The sequence below is a fragment of the Hakea prostrata genome, chromosome 9 (assembly GCF_041222555.1).
Source record: "Hakea prostrata isolate BN-2017 chromosome 9, UWA_Hpros_2, whole genome shotgun sequence".
NCBI classification, from domain to species: Eukaryota; Viridiplantae; Streptophyta; class Magnoliopsida; order Proteales; family Proteaceae; genus Hakea; species Hakea prostrata.
The window spans coordinates 13781172-13792706 of NC_142608.1; the positions used below are offsets into that span (position 1 = coordinate 13781172).

The following is an 11535-nucleotide window of genomic DNA, read 5'->3' on the forward strand; positions in this document are numbered from 1 at the left end:
TCCTATATTCATTCTTATACCAACTATGCTAATACCCAAACCTGTCAGAGATAAGCATTGTGAAACAACTGATTCTAAGGGAAAATATGATCACAAATTAACAATATGAGAAAGCACATATTCCCATTTTCAAAAGTTCAGTTGACTATTATTGAATATTTTATCCCATAACTATAATAGACATAGCAATAAAAGCAAACTATACCTGAATTTGAAAAAGCTTAGTGATTCCTCTCCTTGCGAGTGCACGAATAATCTTAGGAACAATATCTAGCTTCGCCATCTCAAGCCCTTACTTGTTCTCACCCATGATCTTCCCCGAAGACTACCCTTCATTATGGCCGTCATCAACAACATACTTGGCTCTAGGGCGGACTTGGCCCCCCCCCCCCCCCCGGATTTTTAAATAAGTTTACTAATTCCCTTAATTTTTCTAGTTTTTGTATTAATTCTCCTAATTTTTGTAGTTTTTTTTTTTCTCACATGTGAAATATCACTATTTGGCCCCCTTCAATATTGAGAACAATTTTTAAAGGTAAAATAATGGGTATAAATGTCCTTCCTAGTCAACGTAGAGCTGTTCTAATGGTTGAAACCAACACTTCTTAAGAGTTGAAGAGGTTGTGGGTTCAACTCTCATTGAGGCATATTAATAATATCCCCATCTCCCGGCTTAATAAAACCCCTTTGTACCCAAAAAACAATGTCCTTCCTAATTAAAAAAAAAACCAACTCCTCAATCTCTATTTATTCTCCCCTTTCTTCTATCATCTTTTTTTTTTTGTACAAATGCACTTTTTACATATAGGGATAGGGATATTACATATGCCGCCGGTAGGAGTTGACTCCATGATCTCTCCACTGAGAAGCAGGTTCCTAACCATCCTACTACTCCTCCATTGGCTCTCTCTCATCTTTTCTTTCTATTTATTCTCTTCTCTTCCTATAAACGTGGTTAAAGGAAAATTTGGGGAGAAAAAAATCTTATTAGTTATTGAAAATGTCATTCATTATTATAAACTAACTTCTCAATTCCTATTTATTCTCTCATTTCTCCTATTTTCTTCCTATTTATTCTCTTCCCTTTCTTTCTTCCTATTTATTCTTTTCCCTTTCTATGAGCGTGGGTTAAGGGAAATGTTGAAAAAAAATTTCTCCACAATTAGGTACTCTTTCTCAATTTATTTATTGTTTCTCTTTTTTTTTTTTATGTCATATTTTTTAATTGATTTGTATTCTTTGTTTCTTTATTTCTTCTGCAATTTTGGTATTTGATTTTATCTTGTGAATAAAATGTCTATAGTTACTAAGATACTTTTTTTTCTCTTTTTTTCACATTTTTTATTTAAATTTTTTTTCTTTTTTTAAATTTCTTTTTTTCTTTTTCTTCTTTCTCTTTTTTTTTTTTTTTTTTTTTTTTTTTTTTTTTTTTTTTTTTTTTTTTTTTTTTTTTTTTTTTTTTTTTTTTTTTTTTTTTTTTTTTTTTTTTTTTTTTTTTTTTTTTTTGCCCCCCCCCCCCCCACACCCCCCCCCCCCCAATTTTTTTTTTTTTTTTTTTTTTTTTTTCCCCCCTCCCCCCCCCTCTTAGGCCCCCCCCCCCCCCCCCCAAACACCCTTACGCCCCCCCCAATGAGAATGTTTTTTGTCCTTTTTTTTTTTTTTTTTTTTTTTTTGGTAAATAGTACTTTATTCGAAACTCAAGAGTGGCCGGCGAGCTCTAATAACCACCGACGGAAATAGGCCATTCAACCCGGTTTGTAAGGTTAAATGCCTTCCTGGATAGGAGATCCGCAATTACATTGGATTTCCTAGGAATGTGTCTTGCACTGAATTGCAAAAATTTGGAAGCTATATACTGTATATCTTGGACAACAGGGAGAATATATGGGGGGGGAGTAGATCCATTCACAACGAACTTGAGTAGCTCCTTGCAATCTGAATGAACTTCCACATAATCATGACCATCTCCCAATGCTTCCAATAATCCAGCTCGCATAGCCAAAGCTTCTCCTTCTAAGGGAGACCCAAATTTCTGAGGAGAGGAGACTGCTAGACATGGCTGCCCATCATTTCTCCTAATTAGGATTCCTAGACCACCTACGCCTTCTTTTGGTCTCCAAGAAGCATCCGTATTGAGCACTATAGAAAGTGGATGCATAGGAAGCCTTTGAACTCCGGTGCGCTGTAGCAATACCATCTTCTCTGCTGAAATGGTTTTGTTCTTATGTGTCCAAAATTCTCCATGGGCACTTAAAGCTTGTTGAATAACTTGCTCTGCTGACCATGATTGACCTCCAGCCACCCTTGCATTTCTTGCCTTCCAGACATGCCACACCATGAAAGCACTAAGACTTTTTAGTTTCCTAGCCTCCTGCTTACCCAGTACTTCAAATCTCTTCCATGCTTTGATCCAATGCTCCATGGATGATCCTCCTTCCTCCTCAATGCGCCATGTTAGAGGGCAACCATACCATACTTGCGGCTAAGTGACGTGGAATAAAACATGATCAATTGATTCTTCTCCCTCTCCACATGCCCCACATAAAGTATCTAGTTGCATACCTCTTTCTTGGAGACCTTGGGCTGTTGCGAGTCCTTCATTTGCTGCTCTCCACATAAAGTTTTTCACCTTTGGTAGAGTATCACAGGTCCATATTTCTTGCCAAATAGATTCATCAAGGTTTTCCCATTTTTTGAGGCTAGACGAAGAAGGTGCTGCTGCTCCTTCTAATTCTAACTCTTGTTCTTGTAATCTATATGCCGCCTTACCAGAGAATGTCCCATCCTTGCTGCCTCCCCAGTTAATGAATCTCTTAGGGAAGAGGGATAGTTTCATCTTCAAAATCGCTGCTGCCTCGTGGGAGAGAACCATGTTGAATTAGCCCTTCTTTCCATTCTCTTGACTCTTCATCAATGATATCTGCAACCCAATATAGAGGACACTGCTGTTCTCTGTTTGAGGAAACCTTGAAGTTGTGAATCCCAAAAATCCATGGATCTTCCCACACTTTAATGTTCTTGCCATCTCCAATCTTCCATATCAGCCCTTTTTTCAGCACCTCTCTACCTTCCAATATACTTCTCCAAGCCCAAGATGGATTAGCCCCCTTCTTTGCGTCAAGGAATGTACTCTTTGGATAGTAGATTTGTTTTAAAAATTTTGCCCAATCAGCCTCTGGATTCGAGTATAATTTCCAAGCCACTTTACATAACATTGCTTTGTTATGTAATAGTGGTTCCTTAATGCCTAGGCCACCTTTACTCTTGTGCTTCACCAACCGTTTCCAGGATAGCCAATGAATGGGTGCTTTCCCGTCCTTACCTCCCCAAAAAAACTTAGCAGCTTTTGATCTTATTTGTTGATGGATCGTTTTTGGTATCTTGAAGTGAGCAGCAATGTAGTTTGAATTCTGTAAAGCCACTGATTTCAGCATCACCTCTCTACCGGCATGGTTCAACAGCCTACTTGCCCACCCCTCACATTTTGTTGCTAGTTTTCCGCTGATTGAGTGGAAGATATCGACCTTAGACACCCCAAAATCCGTTGGCAGTCCCAAATATTGAGTTGGACCATCACTACATTTGACTTTCATAATCTTTGAAAACCACCTTCGATTCTTGAATTGTATTAGGGCTGGCTGATTGTTGACTTCTTTTCATTTATTGCTTGGCCAGATCTTTGCAATATTCTACCATACAATCCTTGAGCCCATATATACTTCGGCGACTCAGAGAAGTAGGATGTCATCTCCAAACATGAGACTAGTAAGAGGTTGAGTTCTTCCTTTGATGCTGATTCCCTGAATTGTTCCTTCCCTCTCCCTTTTTGCAATTAAGTGAGATAAGCCTTGCACACAGATCACAAATAAAGCCGGTGATAGTGGATCTCCCTGCCTGATACCTCTTTCCGGTACTATGGAAAATCTCTCTGCTCCATTAATTAGAAATGAATATCTAACTGAAGATAATACATTCATAATTAAATCCACTAACCTCACATTGAAACCCAGTTTTGACATTATAGCAGCAATGTATTTCCATTCAAGCCGATCATAAGCCCGCTTCATGTCCACTTTCATAGCTAGAATAGCTTTCTTACCTTTCTTCTTTTTCTTCAGGTAATGGAAAGCCTCATGTGCCTTAAAGATGTTGTCTGAAATTTCTCTGCCCTTCACAAAGGCTGATTGCTCCTGAGGTATGAGTGATGGAAGCTGTGCTCTTGTGCCAATACCTTGGTAGCTACCTTAATTGCCACTGGACATAAGCTGATTGGTCGAAAGTCTTCAACATGTTCGACTTTCCTTCTTTGGTATGAGACACACCAATGTATCATTAGAACCTTCGGGAAAAACCTGTTTCAAAAAAATTTACAACAAAGCGTGCAAATCCTCATGAGTCAAGTCCCAAAAGCGTTGATAAAATAATGGTGGGAAGCCATCAATACCAGGGCTTTTTAATGGTCTCATCTCAAAAGTGCGCCTTAACTTCCTCCTTGTGGGAATTGTCCGTGCTTCATTGTCAACGGGTAACTTTCAAAATTAAACCATGTAAAGCTTCCTCCAGCTCGTATCATTGATCTCCATTGATGAAAATAGCTCCTCATAATATGCGAAAATAGGTTGTAAATGGTACCTTCTTGTGAACACCACATCCTCCTGAGTTTTTCAGTTTTAGAATACGGCTTCTTCTTCTACGAACCAACGTTCCATGGAAGAACTTTTTTGATCTCCTTCATTAACCACCGCCCGGATTTTTGTTTCCGAAGACTTCCTCGCCTCAAGCAAAGAGCCCGTTCTTTCAATTACATTTTCTCTGTGTTGAGATTGATCTTGAACGTGTCCTTGTAACTCTGTTAATTCCTTCAGCATAGAAATTTGGTTTGCTTCCCAAACATTCTTTGTTCCGGATAGTTAAACTTGTTTGAACATTGGATAACTTTTTAAAGAGAGGTAATGGTGCATTACAACATTTACTTGCTTCCGGCTTTTGTTATCACATCTCACAACCTGAGTTTTGTAACCACATTGCCTCAAATCGAGGGTCGTGTCCGGTTGCATACCTTCTATTCGGTTTGGAGCATGATCGACATTAGGCTGTATCTACGAATACCACCGATTCGAAAGGAATGGATCCACCCAATTGTTGCCAACGCCGATCCAAACGTTGTTTCACATTATTTCTTCCCAACCTTTGTTGCTCCATGTGCTCACCCCGATTTCCCGTCGTAGCCACATACCTCCACCATGTTTTGAAAGCCTCCTGTTTCCCTCCTTTTCTATTACCTCCACTTTTTCTTGCCAAGATAATATGGAATTGAAATCCCCAATTGCCACCAATTCCTGTTCTACCTGCTCCTAATTGTTCCAATGCATCCCAACCTTCCTTTGTGCTTTAACAGATCTCCATAGACCAGTCACATAAGCATCATGTGTGTTTTCAAACCTGAATTTAGCATCAATGAACCTGGAACACGTTGCAACACTTCAATTTGTATGTTGTCCTTCCATAACGAGCCAAACCTCCCGCTAGACCTTCGGATTAACTACAAAAGAATTATCCATCTTTAATTCGTAAGATCTTCTCAACCTTCTTCCAGAAATTTTAGTTTCCATTAAAAAGACCACATCCGAATGCCTCATTTTGCGGTTCTTTAGCTTCAATGTGAGCTCCAAGACCTCTACAATTCCAACTTGTGATGATCTTCTCCTCTTTTCCCCCTCCACGTTCTTATGCATCCTGAATCTACCTCCTTGCTCACTTCATCCAGTCCCCCCTTCCGCTTCCTTTTTTGGTTTTTTCCCTCCCCGTTCAACCGTTTCATGGTGGGACTCACTTGTTTCGTGATTGGGTGTTAAGGTCATTTGAGAGGATGGGTTCCGTCTTTTTTTGTGATGTGGTGGATTAATGTTTCGGTCAATGCTTGATGTTTAGAGATGGGCCGTGGTGGGTTGTGGTGTTGGTATTGGCTTGCTTTGAGGATCCATGGGATTAACCACGGTTGTTTTGTTGGTTCCTTTTTTTGGTTTCTTGGTTTATAGAGAGTTCTCGGCTTTGAGAGGAGCTTTCCTGGGCGGTGTCCCTCGTTGTCGTTTCGGAGTTTTCTTTCCTCCCTCCCCCTCCCTTTCCAGGTGTTTCGACAAGTCTGTGTTGTCTCTCCTCTTCTGCTGTCATCTGGTTCTCTTCCTTCATCCGTTTCTCCTTCCATTCTTCTCTCTTCTTCTCTTCGCATTTCACGAGCATCAGTCCTCCTCTCCGTCCCCGTTCTCTCCCTTCCCCGGTTCCTTTTCTTCGTGCCCTAAAATCCCACACGTATAACAGAATATTGGTAATTTTTCGAACTTTATGATGGCTTCAGATTGGGCACCGGATCGTCGCCGCAAGTTTACCCTATGTTTCAGTGGTTTACGGCAATCCATGGTAATCCTGCAACGAAAATAATTAACTCTTTCTCCCATTTGCATACCTCTCACAATCATTCCTCTTCCAGGTTCGCCCAGCAAGGTTGCGAGTTGAAAGCCAAATTCCATATTCAGAAGTTCCATCGAATTCCATGAAACGGCACCGAAATCCGCATGGGTAAACGCCCGCTTCCTTCCTCTTTCCAGGGCTCCAACAACAGCATGTTACCAGACACCGACCAAGGTGACTCTTCGATCACATTAAACATATCCTGTGGATGGCTAAATTGAAACATGTAGTGATCGATCTCCATTTCTGTGATTTCCACTGGTTGTACAAGATTCCAAGCTCTCGGAAGTGCCTCATATATGACCTGTTTCCGGTATGGTTTCCCATTTAGAACCTTACCCACCAGTGTATTAAGCTTGGTAATAGCAGCCCTATCTTCTATTACATCATCGACATCAATGCCTTCATCATCAGAGAGAATCACTCCAGAACTCTCTGCATTGTAGTCGTCTCTCCAAGTTTCCCGTTGGGGAGGATGCCTACCTCTGCCTCTACCCATCATCGGAGGTCGTAAGGGAGCCATCAAGAGGTTAGCAAACGAATTCCGGCAATCTTAGGAAGAACACTCACTAGGAGGAAGAAGAACACTCACTGAGGAGGAAAGATAGCTAGGAGGAGGAAGAACACTCACTTAAACCCCAAAACGTAGAGGTTGTACATTCGGTGAGATGCAGAACAGATCACAAATCCGATCGCCACAAAAGCACAAGAAAATCCGAGCGGATGCAGTTGAATCACCAGAAAAGATTGACCAAAAACCAATAATCAGAATTTCAGAAAATTCAAGAACCACAAGACGAAAAATAGAGCTGGAAGAGAGACGCCGCACAAATTAGGCAAGGAACCACCAACGAATGACAAAGACGAGCGGAAGCATAGAAACAGGCCCCTGATTTGCAGGAGAAGCATACACAGACGATCGGAACCCTAGTCGCAGAGACAAGCAGAAGCATCCATCTCCAGTAAGGAGGATTCATACCTAACTCAGATCAGCATTCGTTGAATACCTAACTCAGATCAGCATTCGTTATACTTCTTCTCCCCCTATTAATTCGTTATACTTTTATTCTTCTGTCCCCCTCAATGTTAAATCCTAGTTTCGCCCCTACTTGGCTCTTGTAGCTAATGAGGTTCTAAACTCTAATGGAATAGTATAAAAATGAAAATGTCTCACACCTAAATCAAACCCAAGCTTCGTTCAAATTCAAAACAAAAAGATGAAAGAATTTCACCGGCATTTGGAGCTAAACAAAATAATGCCACTGAGATCAAAGCAATTCAAGTTTGCTTCAATGCCAAGGAAGCAATCGTAGTTGACATGCTGAGCAAGTGATTCATTTTACATGGCATGTTCATAGCCTCTAAAAATCAATATAGTAACAGAAGAGGCCCCAGGAGCTAAGGAAACATGAAATCTAAAAGGAGTTTCGTGATAGAGAAAACCCCTTAAATGAATTGAATCCGGATCCTCACCCTGTCGGCCCGTCGAGGGAGCATAGACTGCTCCCCGATGGCTTCCCAACCACACAAACACGTGGGGCTCACATGTGAAAATTTGAAGTTTTTTTCACCTGTGGGCCCCACGTGTTTGTGTGGTTGGGAAGCCGTCGGGGAGCAGTTTGTGCTCCCCCGATAGGGTGAGGAATCCGGACTCAAATGAATTGAGGTTTCAAAGGAGAGGGGTGTGGATAAAAAAGTGGTTTGAACAAGCTTGGGTTTAAGGGAAAAGTAATGACTTAACACTTTAGAGACAACTCTATCAGTAATAGGTTGTGATAAACAAAAGCGGGAAATTAGATTTTCCGATTGGAAGCTCGCACAAGGGCCACTGTGCTCTTCTTCTTCTTAATTCCGACGCAACAAATCGAAGAAATTTTCATCTTATGAGTTATCATGTGTTTAATACGAAGATGTGAATGCAAGTCCATGCAGCGAGAATCTATGTAAAAATGCTGGCAGCTGCCTAGTTCATTGGGTGTTAGGATCATTGGTATAAGAATGAAAATAGGATAGGTAGGGAAAATTATTTTGGTCATTAAATATTCTCAACGGTTTTTGGTCTTTTTAAGTTTAAATGATTTAATGGTAAGAGACAGTGTTAGCTGCTATGGGACCCAGACGTAATTTATCGCACTAACGAGACCCAACACTAGTTTATACTCTACTAAGCGAGAAATTGAAGATGAAAGAGATCACAAGTTTTAATGTGATTCATCTTCAAGGTGAAAACTACATTTACTATCAAACTCCCCATTCAATTGTATTCTACGTAAGATGTTTATTCAATTTAAATAGAGTAAAATGAAATAAAATAAAAAGAACAAGATATTCTAGCAACAAAAAATTAATGATAACATGCCAACGCGGAGCTGTTCTAACGGTAAGACTCACGCCTCTTGGTGAAGAATGACATATTTGGTAATAGTCTTTTCTGAGAACGGCATTCTTTGCAAGAATCATTTTCTAACGTTTTTAAGAACAGTGTTCTGAGCACAATTTTGACCGTTTGGAAAAATTTGTGCTAAGAACACTTGAGAGTTAGAAGTTGCATGTGAATGAAGTTTGGTTTGATTGTTCCTATTTTACCAAATTTTCACATGCTTTTTGTATTTGAGAACAATGAAACAAATCAAAGTTGTTTTGCAAATAACCTTCTCAGATATGAACATTGGACCAGTCCATTTTCTGAAATCGAAAAAACGACTAATTACCAAACGTTTGATTGCATTATTTGGTATTCTGAGAAGAAAAGATTGCCAAAAACTACCCATTACTGAACGCACCCTAAATGGTGTAGCGTGCTTGGCTCAAATGTAGGACAATAGGAGTAGGTGAAATGACTACTGTGCCCTTATTGGAAACCCAAATTTTATGGGTGAATGACAATCATTTCCCATGTTTCTATTATGATTAAGTGCAAAGACCACATCGTGTATGTAGCCAGCCAGCATCCCATGTTTCAAAATTATGTACAAAATAAAAAGATAAATTTTAATAATGGCAGAATTAAATAAATAATGAAAAAAATGAGATATAAAATACCCTCTTTTTTTTTGGCCAATGCACAATGCTGATATCTTGCATGGCCAATTCCTATTTTTTGGGGGTAAAATCCGTGATTATGTTGAGAACTAAAAAAGGGATGAGTCAATACTTAAGTTTTCAAGTGATGCAAGAGGTGCTCTACTAGTCACGTGTCCTACATGTACACTAGAGGGTTGTTTAGTTGGGTTCAACTCTCCTGTGTGGTGTATGTAATAATCTCTACCTCTTAACGGATCCAACGGTTATCACTTATGGGTCCCACCCCTATCCAATCGCCTCATTCAATAGTCGTGAGTAGGTTCCACACTCCCATTTCTACCATTTCAGGAAAGGATATTGTTATTATTATGACAAAGCATTTCATAGACTTTCAAACCTGTATGAATTGTTTGAACCAAAGTTAACGAGTTCTGGTTTAGTCAAATAGTTGGCTTGACATTTTCCGAAATTCACTTCTCAAAACGTCCCTTATCGGTTCTTGAAGTCATGTTGAGAATGAACACTTGACGGACTTCTCATGTACCGCTTCTCGGTAAAAGCACAGCTGGGTACGGGGTAGTTCTTTTAAAATGGCACATGCGTCAGAGCATTGAATTCAACATTTAATGCTCCATACCTATGCATAATAAGCTACTCTTATCAAGAGATGCATAATATGCCCAAATCTCTGGGTATTGCTTCCAACCATTTTGCTGAGGAAAGGGAAGGAGACATCAAATCTAAAGTGTACATTTGGAAAAGTTCTCTACAAATCTCGTAAAGAGTGCCCCAACCAATGGCTTCTTGTGCAAGTTTGGTTATGATCTGGTGCTTTTTTCAAAGATCAGATTTGACGATCAAAAGGAGGGATTTTTATTTGCGGCAGCAGCTGCCTGCTGCTGCCGACGGCCAAGATTTGCCCCAAAAGACCAACGGTTGTGGTAAATCCAGGGTAAGGGTGAATATAGAGTTTGTTTTACATTAAATGTTTAACATTTTTCAAATTTACAAATTTAGTCCTTCATTCCACCCGATCCCCAAATTCCAAATCTGGGTGGAGGGGCGAGGTCTGTATCTGTATCATTTTCTCTCTCTTTCGCTTTTCTGGTGTTTCTGCGTAATATCACTGGTTTCCGCGTTGCGCCACGGGTTTGGTGGCTTGGAGTTCGGTTGTCGTTTTGGGTTTCACTGGCTTGTGTTCTTCCTAGCATCAAAGGCTGTTTGAACAACAGAGGGTAAAGAGGGGTAGAATAGAGTGGTGTTTACCTGCGACAGTGGCTGTCCTGGGTTCGGGGGCTGGTGCGGTGGGTTGTTTCTGCTTCTTGCGTTTCTGGCGTTGGGTTTTTGTCTGGCTTCTGGTTTGGTTGGCGGTGCTCTTCGTCGTTGCGGGTATGGGCTATGGGAGGAGGTGGAAGGGCTGGGTTCTGGTAGGGGCTGTACCCCAATACTTGTGGGAATGAGGGCAGGGGTTGTTCCGCGCTGGTGGCTGGTTCATCCCTCTGCCTCTTGGCTGCTTGGTGCAGTCTTGCTAGTTTGAGTCTTCCATTTCTTACATTTTGGTTGACCCAGACACCCCCCTCAGTGCTGACTGTCTCTGGTTTCTAACCTTGACAGTATCGTCTCCATCTAAATTATAGTCTACTAAAACAATTACAAAAAATTATAATCAAAACCATTAGGATATTGACAATTTGGCATCATTACACAGATTGTGATTGAAACTTAAAACAAATTGGAAATAATAACGTCTGATTCTCAGTTGGGTTCGCTACTACTCAATCAAGCGTAGCCTACTTTGTTTCATCGACACCCAAGATTTGTATCAATCAACACAGATCTTAAACATGAATACATCGAGAAGAACAAATCGGTAGCATGCAAAGATGATAAGAGTGGGGGGGTAATTTTGGTACCAAGCAACATCACAGATTAAGGCTTTTTGAGAGGATGGGCTAGGTTGATTTGGAGGGAGTGAGCTTACCTCGGTTTTCAGCACAATTCCTCCGGCCTTCCAACCCTCACTGCTATCCAGCGACTGCTGTC

General features: G+C 40.5%; 1 protein-coding gene across 1 annotated transcript; it reads right to left on the minus strand.

Annotated features, from left to right (window-relative positions):
• Positions 1–1717: 1717 nt before the first annotated feature.
• On the minus strand, positions 1718–2422 carry LOC149004745 (uncharacterized). The gene has a single exon (XM_089135700.1). The coding sequence runs from the start codon at positions 2420–2422 to the stop codon at positions 1718–1720; it is 705 nt and encodes a 234-aa protein (XP_088991826.1).
• Between the last annotated feature and the right edge of the window lie 9113 nt (positions 2423–11535).